General features: G+C 39.8%; 2 protein-coding genes across 2 annotated transcripts; one reads left to right on the top strand and one right to left on the bottom strand.

Annotated features, from left to right (window-relative positions):
• The first annotated feature begins 3,555 nt into the window (after positions 1-3,555).
• Positions 3,556-7,480, top strand: masp2 (MBL associated serine protease 2). The gene is made up of 6 exons (XM_035159661.2): positions 3,556-3,634; positions 3,708-3,930; positions 4,007-4,184; positions 5,022-5,153; positions 6,223-6,419; positions 6,655-7,480. Exons 1-6 carry the CDS (start codon positions 3,627-3,629, stop codon positions 6,811-6,813), a joined length of 897 nt encoding a protein of 298 aa, XP_035015552.1. The 5' UTR covers positions 3,556-3,626; the 3' UTR covers positions 6,814-7,480.
• A 2,494-nt stretch (positions 7,481-9,974) lies between these two features.
• On the bottom strand, positions 9,975-17,837 carry dffa (DNA fragmentation factor, alpha polypeptide). The gene is made up of 6 exons (XM_035160307.2): positions 17,551-17,837; positions 15,992-16,147; positions 15,721-15,875; positions 14,922-15,126; positions 13,488-13,615; positions 9,975-12,667 (listed from the first exon to the last, which is right to left on the bottom strand). Exons 1-6 carry the CDS (start codon positions 17,642-17,644, stop codon positions 12,449-12,451), a joined length of 957 nt encoding a protein of 318 aa, XP_035016198.1. The 5' UTR covers positions 17,645-17,837; the 3' UTR covers positions 9,975-12,448.
• Positions 17,838-18,593: the final 756 nt, after the last annotated feature.

Here is an 18,593-nt window from a genome sequence, read left to right as displayed (position 1 = left end):
TGTGTGTGAGTCAAATTGCGCTTTGCTTGTGACGCAAGTGTACAACACTTAGCACAATATCTTCAAATGTATCCTGAAGTAATGAATGGGTTTTCCCTAATGTAACACAAGATGCATCTACACAACTGGTAAACAAATTGCAGTTTGGGCTCTTTTAAGGCATTTTACCTTTGCAAAACATCGTCGGTGGGCAACAAGCTCCCTCCCTCCATCTCACATTAATCTGATGATGCATATACAAACGGAGATCTCTCCTCTATAACTGGAAACCAGACTATTTATCTTTGACTTAATGATGTCACCAGGTACGAGTGAATCACTGACTGAGCCTGTTGACTCATGGACATGTTGTTTGAGGCATTGTGTTCATTCAAGTCGAGTTTTATTTAAATATAGAGCTTTTTCCTGGAAATACAAAATGTACTCGTAAACCCGACAAATCACCACGGCTGCTGTAATGATGTCGGCAGTTGCTCCGTTATTCTCCGTCTATAGAGCTGCTCTGGGTTTCGTCTCCTCGGTCCGTCTGTGAGACAGGCTCATTCGAATACAGAGACTCCACAACATCACAGCAATATTATCATTCTTTAAAAGTTTGACTTATTGTATTTTATTCTTGTTTGTTTCCTTAGCACCTCAAACTTTTCACATTTGCAGAGCATTCAGGAATCAGATCTAATCTTTAATGTGATAATTATGTGTTGTGAAACACTGCCTCCAGTCCACAGGCGGACACGGTAAGAGGATAGGTTGTTGTTGTTTTACACCTGAAGGTATGACTTACGGGTGTGAAAGATATGACCTTGGGTTGTGAAAAGGTTATAAAGCTGTGCAGCTGCAAAGAGCACGCACCGGAGAAGATGAAAAAGGTGCCGTGTCAGTAGCTCCAGGCGTTTCAGGGGGATGCTGTTGGTTTTCTGATTTCACAACACGCTGCAGAGCCGACATTTAGGCAAGAAAAAATAAATCTTTGGTGTCCTGTCAATAAAACAAATAAGCAGTACATTCAGAAGAACTGACAATCTTGTAACTTATGATTAGTACAGCTGATATGGTATTACAGTGACAGACACTGCATTGACATTTAGAGCAGAAGAACACCTTAAAACAAACCTTGTGATCAGAATATATACTTTATCGGTCATTTCACATCAGTCATTTCTTTAAAATTAAAACGTTTTACATTACTTAACAGAAAATACTATACTGTAGAAATACAAGTTTATAATTCATATTAAAGAAAATCTACTGTATCAAAACATTCAGTTGCAGATTGGGAGTTGAATTATTAACTGACTCTGAGAAAAGCTATTAGTGTGTGTTAGAGTCATTAATACTAATGTTTTTGCTGTGGAGCTGTTGTATAAGTTCAAAGAACATTACAAATAATGGTCAATAATTACATAATAATTTTAAACAACCACCCTTTTTACTCATTTACTTAAATATGTAATAACATATATATATATATATATATATATATATGTGTGTGTATTTCTTGAATTGCTGCATTTTAATACAAAGTAATATCTACCTCATGGTTTCAGGAACCCGCGTGCAATATATTTGACATTTGATAATTAGAGCTGCATATTATATTTATATGTAACATTTCATATTAGCATAAGAAATAATAACTTTTTTGGGGGGTTCTTTGTGCTTCAAATTTTTGTGTGGATAAGATAAATTGCATTTCTTCTATATTTCATGTGAGAGTACATTATCATTATGGCCTTTGAAGTAACTGTGGAGTTTTAATTGCTATTGGATACTTTAATACCTGGGTTACCTTGTGTGTTTTTTTACCTCTTTTTCATTTTGATAGTTTTGTAAACTGATTATTTTTTGTGCATGAACTTTGCCAGTGTTCCTTTGGATTATTACATGTATATTGGGATGAGAGGAGTCGCCAGAGCATCAGACTGGGGCTTCACAATGGGAGACTTATAAGTGTTATGAAATTCAAATATATATCAATACAAAGATGAGCAGAGAATATTTTACAAAAGGGTTTTACATTTCGCCCTTAAAAACAAAAGACGTGACCCAATAAATAACCAAGAGCAGACCCAGGAGGCTGCGGCTTTTCACCCAAGATAAAAACCTTGCACATGTGTTGTGCATAAAATTTTTAATTTTCTTTTTTAAAACAGCAGAAATTATTTGGGGGGGAGTTTAAAGAATATCTCTGGGTACCGAAGAGAAATACTGGGTGGGATATCTTTGGGTGAAGAGTTCAACCTTCTTTTTCTTTTTTTTTTCTTGATTAAGCTAGGTTACTTGTTTAGTGTCAGGAGGAGTCATTTCTGTGGGTGCTTCATACTTTACGATATCTGAGAGGAGACCATCTGCTCCCAGACTCCACCGGCTCTCGGGTGGAAAGGTTGTAGCACCATTTAAAAAGAGTGCCATCAGAGAGGTCATTAGCAAAGGGAAATCAACGTTGCTGTTTATGTGGATAATTATTGTAATTCGCTTCAGTACTAGCCATTAGCGCTTTTGCATAAGGGAACATCAGACAACAGTTGCTGGTTGAAAGGCCCCCGTCACTTCTGAATAACTTCAATATCCATGTTCCATCAACGCAGACAGCGGGGAATCTCAATTTGTTATATAAGCCTGTAAAATAATGTCTGACCTTAGAGCATTTGGCACAGTGCAGACGCAAATATGAAGATAAATGAATGGAAAATAATGGGAAACTGTTGCTGATGTGCCCTGGACTGTTTTTCATCCCCAATGCTGTAATTAGGTGCAAATAAAAGGACCAGGCTGGTAAATGTCGTGGTTCTAGTGTATTTACGTTGTGAGGCTTTTATTTAACAGCCTCGCTGCTCAGCAATCATGAGAGCAGGGTCTGAAGTAATTAGTGCCTGGTCTGATCAGCATCACTGTCTGCGCAGGTTTCATGGAGCGGGGAAGTGTGATACAAGCACTGATGATCTTTGCTTTTTGTTCTTTTTTTCATTTTACGATTAAAATCCTTACATTTTATGACAATTTGAGTATTTCTGTGGCACTTTCAAGGCTTCACTGAAAGCGCTTGACAGTTCAAGTTACATTCACCCAATCACACACACCCGAACAACGCACACCTATATCCAGTGCTTTATTCTATCACACTTCTATCAGAGGCACTTAAGGGTTCAGTGTCTTGCCCAAGGACATATCATCATACAGTACGGAGGAGCCGGAGATCAAACCACCGGCCTTCTGGTAAGAGGACAACACGCTCTACCTCCTGAGCCACAGCCACACACCACTGACAAAAACATACCAAATTGTTGTAAACTTAACTTTTTCTTAGTCTGATGATTTCGATAAGCCACGTCATGCACATCGGTCCTCCTTCATGTCCTCTGATGAGTGCAGGGAGTTTTGAGGAAGAGGTATTTTGAGGTGACAAAAGAGTTTAAGAGGAAGAATGAATATGAATTATTCTGACATTTCATCCGTCTGATAGATTTCTGTGTGACTGGGAGAGGTGGAGAATGATGACAAACCGATCATGTGCCTGTCTCACTTTGTTTACCTAAATGTCAGCCAGCCAGAACAGCTGGGTTCATTTACCCTCGGACCTGAGCCAGTGAGCTTGTTCCATAATATCCGGGGACTGCAAAGCCAACATGACCAGGTGAGTGTCACTGAGCATTTCTTTGCGTGAAATAATATTTGGAACTACTGGCAACACACCTAATTTTGCCCAGTGGGCGTTGTGTATTTGTCGTGTTCTCCCTCCTCCGTGTGTCGCTGAGTGTGGAACTGACAGGGCTGTATGGCAGCTTCACCTCCCCCAACTTCCCCCAGCCATACCCTGACAACCAGCACATAGCGTGGAACATCAGCGTCCCAGACGGTCACAGGGTCAAAGTCTACTTCACCCACTTCAGCGTGGAACCCTCCCACCGGTGTGAATATGACTACATCCAGGTACATGCTGGAGAAACCCACTCTCACTATCTGCACAGGAGTCTGTACTTAAAGGCCTCTGACCCTGTCACACCAGGTTTTGGCGGAGGGAAATGAAACCTTGCGGTTCTGTGGCGAGGAGGAGAAGAACTACGAAAGCGCTCCGAGGAACACCGTCATCCTGTCAGCCGGAAACCTCATGTCAGTGGTCTTTAGGAGCGACTACTCTAACGAGGGCCGATTCACGGGCTTCCGAGCGTTTTACACTGCAGAAGGTGATGCAGAATGGTGACATCTGAGGCCAGAGGGCAGATACGATTTTGTTGGCTGTAATTACACCAAGAATAATGGAGTTTACAGATAAATAATACCAGGATTACATAGTATACTGTATATATATATTTTTTCTTTGTGATTAAAGTTTTAAAATACTAATTTATTTATACTACTATAATACTATAGCACCATACACAGGACAAATAATGACACAACAATAGCACACAGCTCCAATAAAGTGCAACATAAGTTATTAGAAGAAGTAACTTAATTTACATTCAACTATCCGACTGTAATAATGCAATACTTTAAACATAGTTTGGCTGTTTAAAGAGTAATTTGGCTACTACTTCTCCTTCCTCCTATTTTTCATTTTGCTAGCATCCTTACATAAAAAAAATACGTGACTCCCCTCAATTTTCATTACAAAGTCCGTCTTTTATCTTCCATTACTTTTAGTATTCTGCAGCTGATATCAACCAAGAAGGGAAAAAGTGAAAATAAGCTTTTACAGCAACTAATACTTTTCCAACTGAATGTAACAGTCTCACCTCGGCAGCAGCTGCAGCAGCTTTATTAAAATGTTCATTCAACATCTGGTCGTTGGTTAGTTTCAGACAATTTATGACACATTTTTATGAGAGACGCTGTTAAGACAAAGTAGATTTATTACATTTGAAAGATGGTGACCTCCACTCCCCGGAAAGTTGCAGACCTCAAATCATTATTACTACAAGAGATAATTCACCCTTTCCCTGTGTAATGTACATTAATGAATGAAAATAAGTACATATTTATGATGTAGTGTTTGTCTCTTTAACCTCTCTACCTCACAGATATCAATGAATGTCTGTCCAAGATTGAAGATGAGAAAGCTTGTGACCATTTCTGCCACAATTACATCGGTGGGTTTTACTGCACGTGCAGACGAGGATACCTTCTACACGACAACAAAAGAACCTGCACAGGTAAGAGCCGTGCAGACCTGAGCTTAATCAGAGTCAGACCCTTTGTCGTGAGCTGAAGTGTCACTGTATATTGATCTGTGTAAATGGGGCTCCTCACGACCCCACAGCAGATGTTGATGCCCATTAGTGTGCATTGACCTGTTTGAGGCATCGGCAACAACAAATTTCAATTCCAAAATATTTGTTGACGCGGAACTGTATTAATGACACAGCTCGCACATTTGTAAACGTGGTATGAAGGTGTTAATAAAAACAAGTAGCTGCTAATTTTGAGACTTGGATGAAAATGACATCCCACTGCTGCGCGGTGAACTACGTCATTTGTCTTTAAAAATGCTCTCGATACTTCACAGAGCAAATCTTCAACAAAAGTATTTTCTGACCTTTCACACAGGGCCCACGGTTCAGAGTCCTGCAGTGGGTTCTATTCGGTGCTAGCTGTCCTGTGCTGACTCATTTCAGAGTGAAAAGGCAAACTGATGCACAAAGTAGTTGATCTCTGCCAGCTGGTGCAGAGCAAGGTTAATTACTGTCGATTCCCGAGGGAAAAGCAACTTCAAAATGGTGTTAAAAATTGATACCTGTGTGCGGCGCTAATAGTGTACTGACAACAGGTAATTTATCACAATTACCAGCTGATGTGCTTTAAATTATTATTCTTTGCCGGAGGAACAAGGTTGACAAAACAAATCATGCAATGAATGGGCAAAAAAAATGATTATCTGCCTGGAGTTTGTACTAATTATATGAATTACAGCAACTCAGCCTCTTTGCAATGCTCGTTTGTTTCCGTCTGTAACGGCATCTGCACACACTTGCCGGGGCAGTAATGCAAACCTAAATGAATTAATGGTGCCAGGAAATATCTCAATTCTCATAAAAAAAACGTATTTTCATCTAATCAAGAAAACATTTTCATACTCTGAGGCACTTTCAAGTAGAACCCTCATTCATCAGTTTGACAAATTAACATTCAGGAGTTGCAAAGATGTGAACACTGAAAACACAAATGGTTAGTTTGAAAAGTTACCACATTTAAAAGGGGTTTTAATGAGACTCCTCCTCACAGTGCCGTGCCACAGCCAGGTGTTGACCTCACCATCGGGGGTCCTGACCAGTCCCGGCTATCCGAACCCTTACCCTCCCTTGATTCAATGTGACCACACCATCCGCCTGCCAGAGGGCTACAGGATAATCCTGGACTTCCTGGAAACCTTTGACGTAGAGGGACACCAAGATGTCCCCTGTCCATATGATATGTTGAAGGTTAGTCATGTGACTTTAGGACCTGACAAACACACCCACACACGCACGAGGTGATGATTAGCAATGTATTCCTACTCATGCTTGCGGAGGCAGTCTGTCATTGACTTGTCCTCCTCGGGTGATATACCGTGTGGCCATTCGTTTTGCTGCATATTTAAGTTTGGCTGGACATCAGTCAGGCAAACATTTAATGACTCAACATGCCCGTCTCTTATTTGTCATTCCTCTTCTTCAGATTTCGACAGCTGGACAGGAGTACGGACCCTTCTGTGGATCAACCGCACCAGCCCGCATCGACACAGGAAGTTACCAAGTGCATGTTAGGTTCAATTCTGATACTGGTGGCAAAAACAAGGGGTGGCAGATCAAGTACACGAGCAGGCTGAATGCCTGACTTTAACTTCAGACTGACGGCTTGTTGCCACGGACATTGTGCATGTCGTTATACACAACCTGAACATTTTATGGTGACTTCTACGGTGGAGCAACTTCACATAACCATAATTTTTGTGATGAAGTTTGGATATTGTGTTCAGGCTAGCAGATGTCTTTTCTTAAAGGAGATATATTTGCCTAATTTCAGTTCAAAATTTTTATTTTGTTCTTATTTGAAAAGGTTTACATATTCCTTTTATTAGCCTTGGCCTGAAATGCTTGGTTTTGAGCATGGCCACACATACGTGAACGCAGGTGAAAGATAATCACATGTTTACCGAGGTTGATCTCTGTGGATTTGCTTCACCCCAGGAAGTAAATGTTTTATTCACCCCCCCTTGCTTGCACAGAATGGAAGTGCATGTGACCGTGCCCTTAAGCTCCTGTCTCTTTAAGGACCGTGTGGGAAATGTCGGTCTCTTGCCGCGTGATTCTCTTGCAAGGGGGCATGTCAGACTAACCACCTCATGTAGGTACATTATGCAAAATCTCACAATCCTTTGCAAATCGGCTACATACACAAGATACAATATATAACACACTAGAGCCGAGGTCTTCAACAGGGGGTCCTGGTCTTCCCACAAATTTAAATGTCTTTAAATACACATTAACATGAATCCAACATATTGTAGCGAACGGATAAATGGAGGCAGAAGACGTTATCTTCCAGTCAGCAATGCACACATTGTGTATTATTTGAATAGCTTAGTATTGAATGCACAATAACAGGGTAGCTATGTTTATACATGGCACTTGGCCCAGTTTAATATAAAACACAATTTTATACAATATATATAGTAGGGGGTCCCTGCTCCATCTCTCCATCAGTTTGGGGGTCCTTGGCCTGAAAAACGTTGAAGACCCCTGCACTAGAGGAAAGGGAAAAACTGAATAAAGAATAATATATCTCCTTTAATGCTTCTTTAATATGACATCGTGAACTTGGCACTACAAAGACCTCCCAAACTTCAAGCTATTTCATTGTGTGTATCTAATTTTATTGTTTTGATCAACAATCATTTTTAACCTCTTTTATAATTTTGCTTAATTTTTATTTTTCTACTGCAAATAAACTCAGGCTAAGAAAAAACTGTTGTTTTAACTTACTTTTATTTAGACATACAGTATATTGGCATTATTGTATAAAACCTGTGGCTCTATGTGACCAAACAACAATTAGGATTCAAAAAGATTATCCCACAAAATACCGTAGCTGAGTGTAAACAATTCTCCTGCTGTATTCTCACTTGAGACGGGGGCGCATTTTAACACCCTGGCAGAAACAATAAATTAACTCCTTTTAAAATATTCTGGAAGTCCCTGAGTCTCGTCTGAGAAGCTGGTCGTTTAACCTTCATACATTATGCAGCTTGTTCTCAGCAACCCCAGCTCTGCTCCTCTATCAAAACACTCATTACAGGCTTCTTTAGTCCCATGAAATTGCCTCTCAATGGACACCTTTGCATTGACTGACTAACATTTCCTCCATCTGTGGCCCACAAGTGGTGCAGAAGAGCATGCCTGATGTGAGGAGGAATCACTTGTGTTGATTTACTTCCACTGTTCCCGTTATTCTAGTGTCAGATTTTTCCCTTCGTGTTTCTTGGAATTACAGCAGGTTGAGTTCCTGTGATTTCTTGTTTTTTTTTTTTTAAACCATCACCATATTAACATTGAATGAGCTGTTATGCTGCTACACACTGAGTAAGGAAGGGTACTGACCCATAAAGCACATCACCTTGACATTTGCAACCCAACAGAATCGTAAGCTCCTCGGTGGACATGAGTCCTCTCAGAGTTATCTGACCACATTGGCATAAAGTTCATTTCCAGCACGAAAGGCCCAGACAGTCCTCGGGGCAACTGGGTGCTTACAGATTAAACCTGCAGTTTTTTACTTGGGCACTGCTACACTGACAATCATATCCACCAAGACAGTGTCACACATGACAGCACAATCGACTGATCTGGTACCACACACACTCACAGTTCAGCCTAGTTGGGGCCAATTCCACAGGAATTACGCACACCATGAAACCCATTAGCCATCTGTTGGAAAATATGTAGCAGCAGCATGCAGCCAACAGGGTTACAGCTAGGAAACACATCCTATTTGTAGACAACCCGGTATCTCATGCATGAACTTACTGTATGTGAGGAAAGATGTATAAAGAAGGTTTACTATGTCAGAAACGTTTTTTTCTTATCGCCTCCACCATTGAGGTTATGTTTTTGCCCCTGTCTGCTGGTTTGTTGCTTGATACATTTTTTTGTCAGCCGGATTCCACAAAAACTTAGAAGGATGGGACACGAGTAAAAAAAAGAAACAACATTTTTGACAAAATTAGAGATCCAGGTAGAGATCCAGGAATTTTTTCAAGACATTTTCCCAGATTTCCCCAGGAAAAATTCATGGATCTTGATGAAATAAATCTGGCATAGTTAGGGAACTGATATGAGTGTGTGCAATTTGGTGCAGATACAAATTATTTGTTTATGTATTGGATTTTGACTTCGTGGACATTGAAAACCGTTTATAGAAAAAGCCAATTCTCTCCCTGTCTTATTTGCTGTTGTAGGTTCCTAAAGAGGCAGCAATATTAAACTAAGACTGTTTCATAACCAGTTAAAAAACTCCTTTTAGGGTCTTTAAAGCTGCTGTTGGTAAGATTTGAGATTTGGTGAGCATTAAATATATAATAACCTTTCAGAAGAATGTAACTCAAGCAATCTGAGACCAAACTAGACTCCTGCACTTCCTCTAGGCTCTGTTAATCTGGCCCATGATGGGAGACTTTGACCAGAGCAGTTCACTAACCCTATAGGTTGTTCTCTTAAGCATGTCATGCATGCTCATCTCTTTGGTGAAAAGCCTGCCCTGAATCAATGGCTAACACTATGGGTGCCCTTCTAGTTGTTAATGGTTCTGATCATTTACTATTGAGCATTTGGGGTATTTAACCAGAGCTTATAGCTTTGTGGCCAAAATCAATGTTGTGCATCACAGCTCAATGCTCAGCTTTTGAGTAAATCCTCAGAGCACAATGCTGTGCACATAAACACTGCTAATTAACATACTTGAAAATAAAAACACATTTGAAAAAACAAAGAGGACACAAGCACTGTCAAAAGTTTGAGTTTATTTACCACCATTCAACATGTGTATCAAAGGTACCTTATACTGCACAATCATATACAAGTTCCCATTCTAACAACTGTCGTACGTGTTTCAATTAAATACTACATGTGAATGTGCTGGAGAACTGACACGGGGAAGTTCTTAGAAGCTTTAAGTGGTGTGACGTGTTACTTTTGACGAAACCTCTTGACCCAATAATGCACATACAGGAGATCTTTCTAAAAAACAAGCTGGTGGTGACAACTCAATCTCGCCACAACATAAAAAAAAGATGATCCTCCCGCAAATTCAAGTCCACCATCATTTGTGTTCTTTGTTCGAGAGACAGATGAAGCGATGACAGGCACGACAAAGGCCATCTTCTCCGTGACCTATGAGTCATGCGGACCTGCACACATCGAACACACCGATGCATATCACGTAGCCACTGGACTGATACATAGCCTCCTAATAGTATATAATTGATAGTGTTAAAGAGTGCTCATCCAGAAATACAGGTTCTCAATAATTCAAAGATGAAGCTTTGTCATTCAAAATGTCAGCCATAATGGGCTCAGTGAGGCTTGCATGTATGTGTCATACATCTCGTCTTGTCTCACACTTTACTGGTGGAATGATAAATTAGCCCGTGTGATCCATTCAAATAGATGTATTTATTGACGCAGAGTTTTGACACAATTATGTCTACTCGATTTTAGGATTTGCATATATGTCATAAAAATTGTCACTCTCCGAAGGATCAAGGTCACGGGTTCTGTCTGCACTCCATGTCATTCTAACGTAGTGCAAGTTACTTTGGCATTGAGTTTTGTGCGTGTTCCCACCATACTATTGTATTTCTACTATTCAATATTCCACATACTGAATCTACTAATAGTAACAGGTCAGTAAATTAGGATATTTCACACCTATTGGTAGAGTCCCACCGATTTTCTTGGCTATTTCTTGGCTAGAAAATCATATCATATGATCCGATATGAGCCGTTCACAGACTTATTGGTATCCGCGTTTGTTTGCGGATATACACAGATGGGAAAACGTTTATCTTACAGAATACAGGATGTGGATTTATGTTTGCATTTTCCGAAAAGAAAAGAAAAAAAAAGGTGATTTCCTTCATTCAAATCATTTTTTAATTTTTATTTATGGCTATTTATAATAAAGTTGACTGTAAAATATCAAGCCTATAGTTTTTTGTCATAAAGGTTTCATAACGACATCTTAGGAATCACTGCCAAATTTTATTTTTGCATAATTACATCGGCCAATGTATTGGTATCAGAAATCTTTCACTCCCTTATATCTGTATTGGCATTAGCCTCCAAAAATCTATATCTGTCGAACTCTATAAAGTAGCCCACACATGAAGAGTGTGGTGAAAGATGAAAAGGAAAATACCAAATTCAGTTCTATTAACACATTTGTTTTTTTTTCACAACAATTTATCAATTTCTTGACATTGAGAGTCTATTTGTAAACATAAGTGATTGTAATAAAAGTAAACTTTTGATACGGAGCTCTAGTGGGGTCAGTACATGTCTCTTTTTGCAGGGGCCACTGGGACGGGAGTGTTATACGGTACAGGATCAGCCTGGCTAGCAGCTGATTGAAATAAGAGCACACTGCTACTTTCAACGTCACAAAAGATCCCCTGAATTCAAAATGTAAATGTCCATTCTGTGATGGCCCTTTTAAATTATTTCAAAAACACAATATAATCAGTTTTGTTGCTCACTATGAACTGGACATCAACTGGGTTTCTTTGACTAGCTGAAAGTATATTTCTTACTTATATTCAACTTAAATGTGTGCATACAAAAAAAAGCAGTGCATAATTTCTGTCTTAATTGGCAATTATAATGAGGAGCACATAGTAAACAATAATACTGGGAAACTGATTCAACAATAACAGTTTTTATAAAAACTTAGAAGCAAAACCAGCAATAGCAGCTTCAAAATTCGTCTGATAGTCCACTGAATTGGGAGAATGGTATCTTTTATATTCCCAGTCCCCAATGAAAAATCACTTACATGCTCGGACATGGATCCCAACAGAAGTGATATGTGAACTTGTGATCTGAATAGGTGCTGGCAGGTTAATTGTGACCCTACATGAACAGAACCAGGCTGCTGAAACTGCCTGCTGCTTTCAGCTCCATATTGAACAGATTTTTTTTTTACATAGATATGTTTATATGTGTATATATGTATATTTTTACAGCCTGGCACAAATTAAGGAGCCAATAGAAAGCTGCAACTAGTGGTTAAAACCTCTTGTGGCAAAAGTGCTCAGGTGGTTTTGCAAGTTTTACAAAGTGATGCAAACATCAACATTATTAGCATTCATAGATTCCAGCATTATGTATATTATCAGTACCACAGGACAAATCCCATTCTACTGACCCTGAGGCAGGTAGTGTGAATTCTTATCAGTCTCTGCTCAGATGAAGCTGGCCTAGTCCCTGCCTCTGGCTGCCGTTCGTTTGCCCTGCGCGTTCTTCCCACCGGCCTGCCGGCTGCTGTCCAGCTGTGTGCTCCTGACGGACTGCACGGCCTGGACCTGCTGAAGACGTGTGGCCAGCTCGGCCTTGCAGGCCTGCAGCAGATCTGCCGTCCTGGATGAGTCCCAGCCCAGCACCTGCTGCATAGCTTCAACCCCTCTGCTCGCTACCATCTAAGGACACATGGAAGAGCCTTCGTTTCCAACGTGAACATGTGAGATTTTATACTAATTTATGGTTTCTGGATACACATGTACAAACAAATGCAATCCAATCAGACAGCCATGTAATAAATACTATCCAAATCCTATTCTCTGTGGAGAATATAATGTTCAGCTTCTATTGACAATGTGTCAGATAGATTTTGATTTGCGGTTTAGGTAGTTGTGTTGATATATTGGACTAAAGGATATTGACAGTAGTTTCCCCTCCTTGTTGTGTGTATTGAGTGTGGATACCCGACCCGAGTCCGTTGAGGACCCAGCGGCTCAGACAAAGGTTTTCTAGATATTCAGGGTTGGTCTGGATTCGATCACATTGGCTGAGCTATCTTCTTGATCTTTTTTTACACTACACATGAATGTAATTGTGAAAACATCGGGCTAGGGTCAGGTTACAGGACACATATAGTAGAATGTCTGTCCGGTTCTGGTCGGGCTCAGGTAGTTTCTCTCAGGCTTAGCTAAATTAAATACCCTCTGGATTACATAAGAGAATTATGTCACTATAGTAACATGTGGATGTGTCGTGTCAGTTTTACATAATTGCATAATCATTTCTACAGCTGCTACTCAAATAGGTATGTTGCAGAATAAGCCATGAAGGAATGATACATGTTGGAATCTCAGGTCTGATTAAATCCACTGTAAATCCTTCACCTTTTTAAGAAACCCTGGATCTGCATTTGAAGTTACACACAGTACATTCATAAAAGTCTAATTTGGGTTATTTGTATCTGCAGAGATGTTGAGGCAGATTGGACGGTTGGACTACCTGCAGGTCTTCAGTGGAGAGCCTGGTCTCTGGGCTTGTTTTGCCTTTCAAGACCATCAGAGTCCTGGACATGAATCCAGATGCGGAGTCCACTTCCATGCCGTCTGGCATATCCACCTCTCCAGCCCCTGACATATCAAACAAGTTTTCTCTCAGGATCATTTGTTGTATAAAGAGTTCACAGTTACCACTTGGGGAAAAAACAAGCAGAGACAACGGTTCCACCTAGTGCCCAAAATGCACAAGCACACCTTTTCCCTTACACGTAATGATAAATACTGTATGCCAGCAGAGGGAATAGACTGATTACTGATTTATCAGTAAGTGTTGGTAGTGTTTCTATTGTTTACAGCTGCAAAATTATTGCTGGTGCTGCATATCATGAAGATGCAATGCAAGACTCCGTAGAGAGCTTCAAATATGAAACAACGAATCCATGAGACAGGTGGCAAGGCAAGGAGAGAGAAAGAAGAGAAAAATAAAGAGGAAGAGTGAGAGAGGTAGATTTAACTAGCTAACATCAACCTAGGTAGATTTTTATTACCTGCAGTTTTTTCTAGATGATTCCACAGCATGTCATTTTTAAAATCAAAAGAATTCAAGAAGTCTTCCTGTTTGATTCAGTTTGTTGTGACAATATGCTCTGCCACTTGGCACATAAAAAAACTAAAATGTATATGAACACGTATCTATTTAAATATTGACCAATTGAATACAAATAGTTTTCTTAGTTACTAAATCAAATACATGTATAGATGTTTATAAAGAGTTCTTTTCACATCACAAGACTCCTCAGCATTTCTTAGTGCGGCAGTCTAACATGCTGGTTAAGGGTTTGTCACGATCCTTTATCAAAAGAATGAGCACTTTCTGGGTCATTAACTTCCTGTGGGAGCGATACAATCATAGACTTGTATTGATTACTTTGTTGGATGTTGTACTCATGCTTATTGATTATAATGAGGGAAGATTAATGAGCACCTCTGGCATATTAAGACTCATAGACGTATTTATTTTACGGCAAACATATATGAAATGGCTTTTATATGATTATCATAAACTAATTCGATTAGATACACAGATAAAAGAAAAGATAATATCACAGAAACAGAACTATTCTATTTAATGGAAAGATTGAGTTCTCAAAGGTTGCTGTGATAGGTTTGCCGAGCCAATAATATAACTGCTGGTTTTCCATGAGAACTCTATGTGACAGAATATTTCTGTGAGATACTAAATAAAGCTTCCGAGGTTTATTTGATGTAACTGAAATACAAAAACTGAAATAACTTTCTAACTTATCACATGTGTCAAAGAAGCCACAGTATAAACAATGCAACCTCTTTAGTGTGTAGGCAAGAATAACATGTCCCAGATCTTTATTTGGGAAAAACATTTTTAAATTGGAAAAACCACATAATGACAAAGCCATACCTCCCTGGCTGGGCTGACTCGGCTCTTCCTGCTGCTTGTCCTCTTTTTCCGCAGCTTTGAGGTAGAGCTGGAGCAACTCCTTGGACTGTCTCTCCTCCTCCCTTCTGTCCAAAACCCTCTGCAGTGTCTCCTGTAGGTCCACAGCCTTCTTCTCTTGGAAGCCCAGAGCAGAGGCTAGCTCAGGGCATGGGGCATCTACTAAAGTCTGGAACAGCAGGACACACAAAAGGATACTTAGAATGGACAGCTGTTTTTTTTTTCTATTGTTGACTATAGAAAAGTTTATAGAATATTCCCAGACTTATCCTCTAACAGGAAAAACATTAAGGGCATTTTCAAATCTAAAAGTTTAGATCAGGCCTGAACCAAGGTTCATGTCTTTGTTACATTGTTTGTACTTGATCTGGTTAGATTTGGTTTCACATTGTTATTCAGGGAGTGAACTAAAGACTTCTGTGTGACATATGTACGACCTGTTTTCATCACTTATGTGGGCTGCATCTATCTATACTTGATATTAAGTGTCTTTGAGTTTCTTGAGAGGCGCTATATAAAAAAAGTAGTATTATAGATTGGTTTGTCTTACGTTGGCATATTGTCAATTTGTCTGTCTCAACTGTCTCAACTTCTTGCAGTTGGTCCCAAAGTCTGTACCATCCAAAAAAGTGTTTTCACACTGTAAACAAATTCAACCATGGTTTTCTGGTAGTACCATTTCCATATTGTTTCCTTCCCAGTGCATGCTGGGATAGTCATGACAGCAGCTGCTGTTTGTAAAACAGAAGAATAATGTTGGTACCTGTAGGTCGTCCTCAGACAAGAGGATGATGCTGGCCAGGTCCTGCTTCAGCTGCTGAGCCAGGCCCCACCAGGGGGCTACAAGGCCGAGGGCATCCACAGTATCATTCTCCAGAATCACAGACTCCCTGGCCATCCAGGCTGTGCCACCATCCACTACAATGAGAGGTAAACTGAGCACCTAAACACACAAGGCTGAGCATTTCACTGTTAAAATGTTAAGAATCACTTCAGACTGAAGCCAGATCTGTGACAGAAGTAAACCTGCTTACTCTTGCGAAGTGGAGACCATGATTCTTTTTCATGCAACAGCATGAACTTTGTGTTTGGGGGTAAACACAAGAAGTAGGACTGATCCTCTACTATCGTCCCATCATCCTCTAGGACCACTGTGACCTGGTCACTGGGACACCCAAGGAACTCAGACCCTGCAGGAAGAGAGAGAGATGAGAGACTGTACAGGTCGAATGTGTGAATATGCTTCATTATGAGCACCTCTTTGACACATCGACATCTTTGGCCATGTTGCCATGTTTCAGAACCAAAATAAGTAGGACAACCGGTCCCAAGCTTGAATATCTTAGGCAGCCAACTCACATACCAGATGATCATCAGCTGATTCCAGCAAATACCGATGACTTCTGTACTTTAAACAAGTCCATCCAATAAAGATGTCACCTCCTCTTTCATCACAGCTGCTCCTCCCTGTCATCCAGTACACTGCTGTTGCATTCTTGAGTCCCTCTGCCTCTTTAACCTGAGGCTTGGATTTTAAAATGACGTATTCCTCATGCCAATGATAAATACATAATTTAGTTAATGTGTCTGGTGGGTTTGCTTCTCATAGATTTGGTTTTTGGGGTCTTTAATTACCTCCACCAAGGAGATTATGTTTTCACTCTTGTCTGTTTGTTTGTAAACAAGATCAGGGGGCAAATCCAGTTTTTCAACAATGGAACCATTTTCCTAGGGAATAACTCATGGATCTCAATGAAAAGAATTAGGCAAAATTAGGGGACACCATTGAAAGCAATTGATGACATTATAATTAGATCACAAAATGAATCTTCAAATGCATTTTTTAAATGACATGCTTCCAGGTATTGTCACATCACCAGTCACCAAAACTTTTTTATCCATCTATACATCTCTAGAAATCGACAATTTGTAGTCATAGTCCCAGAAGAGCAACACTGATGTAATCTAACATACAAGCTGCATCTAACACTTTGTGATCTTCAAATTACTTTTAATTGTTTCACTTTGCTTTTTCAAACTGTTTCCTATTGTTTGCTTTACATTTTTGACTGGTAAAGCACCCCTGTAACTGTGTTTTGAAAGATACTAAAGATACTACATATCAAGTTTATTATTATAATAATTATTATCATTACTACATGTGTGACTTCCAGCTCTACTGGGCAGACAGCTTGAGGATTGCAGTGATGCGGGCAACGCCTGCTGACGAGCACTGAAGGAATGAGCAGGACACTGAGGCAGCTCTCTGACTTTTCATGTTGGTCTCCTGCAAGTTCCAACAGGACCCCTGACAGATAAGTGAGATTCACGTGTGCAGCAGAATACCAGCAGAGTTTAACCTGTCAGTGACCAGGATCTACATTCAAACAGTCGTGTTACAGGTTCACACCAGAGCCCAGACCGAATCCCAGATAAGTGGGATCACAGTAAGACACAGATCACATCCACTCGAGGCTGTTTCACTTTGACGTCCCATGTTTCTGTGTCTTGTAGAGTGGGTGTTACATTAGAATCTGTACATCTCCACTGTCATTCAGACACGTTTACAAGTTGAACCCATTCAGCAGCTCACCTCTTATCTTCAGCTCCGCCAGGGAGGGAACAACCAGCCCGTAGGACTTCTGTCGTGTGAAGTTACACACCTTACACGGCCGTATGTCCGCCATTCTGGCCTTTATGTTCCCTAACTCACGTCTATTCTTCCTCTTCAGATGCTCACTGGGAACAACCAAACAGACTCCTGTCTTCGAACCAACGCGGAACTGCCGCGGTGACGCTAAGGACGCTGGGATATGCAGTTTTATACAACGCCAAGATCAGAGAGGCAAAGAGGTGACAACAGAGCTGTAAATCTCCAATGTGATAAAACATAACATAATATATGTTGTATTGTATTATAATATAATATTTAAAAAAGACTTGTCACAAGTAAGCAATTTAAACAGTACATGTATGTTTGCATGTAAAGGGTGTACTTGATGAATTTATAAAATGTTCCTTTATATTTTTTATAATCTATAATTTATGTTTTGTTTGAATTTTTTCATATTTCTCTCCTGTCATTTGCGATTGTTGGTTTAGCAAAGAAATGACAAATCTTAACTTTAAGGACATTTTGGCAGGTTGTTTTTCTTCTGAAATCTCTCATCAGATGACGATTCTCCCCCTCAGTAGAAAGTGTCAAAAGTAATCTGAAAACACATTTTTATTCTTTAGCCTTTCAATGTGCCTAAATTGTTGTGTTGTTTAGTATTATGATCGTTGTTGTTATCGGTATAATTGTAATCACTTCTTATCTGTCATTACTTTTTTTTTGTAAAGCACTTTGGATCAACAATGTTGTTTTTAAAGTGCTGTATAAGTAAAGTTGATCTCTCTCTATATTCTTATTTTGTTTGTTTTTCTCTTTCAATGAAGTGTTACCAGTTCAGTTGAAGTTGTCTGTTTGTGTCCTGTTTGCACTAATGGACACTGAACTGTGTTTAGTGTGGTGCAGGGTAGTCAACTATGGTGGTTAGTGAGAAAGTAAACAGAGACATCAGTGGTGAATATAATATATTTACTGGTGCAGGGTAGTTAACTGTGGTGGTTAGTAAGAAAGTAAACAGAGACACC

This window comes from Hippoglossus stenolepis, chromosome 6, assembly GCF_022539355.2.
Source record: "Hippoglossus stenolepis isolate QCI-W04-F060 chromosome 6, HSTE1.2, whole genome shotgun sequence".
NCBI classification, from domain to species: Eukaryota; Metazoa; Chordata; class Actinopteri; order Pleuronectiformes; family Pleuronectidae; genus Hippoglossus; species Hippoglossus stenolepis.
The sequence above is the reverse complement of the archived record's forward strand: the minus strand, read 5'-3'. Positions and strand labels throughout refer to the sequence as shown.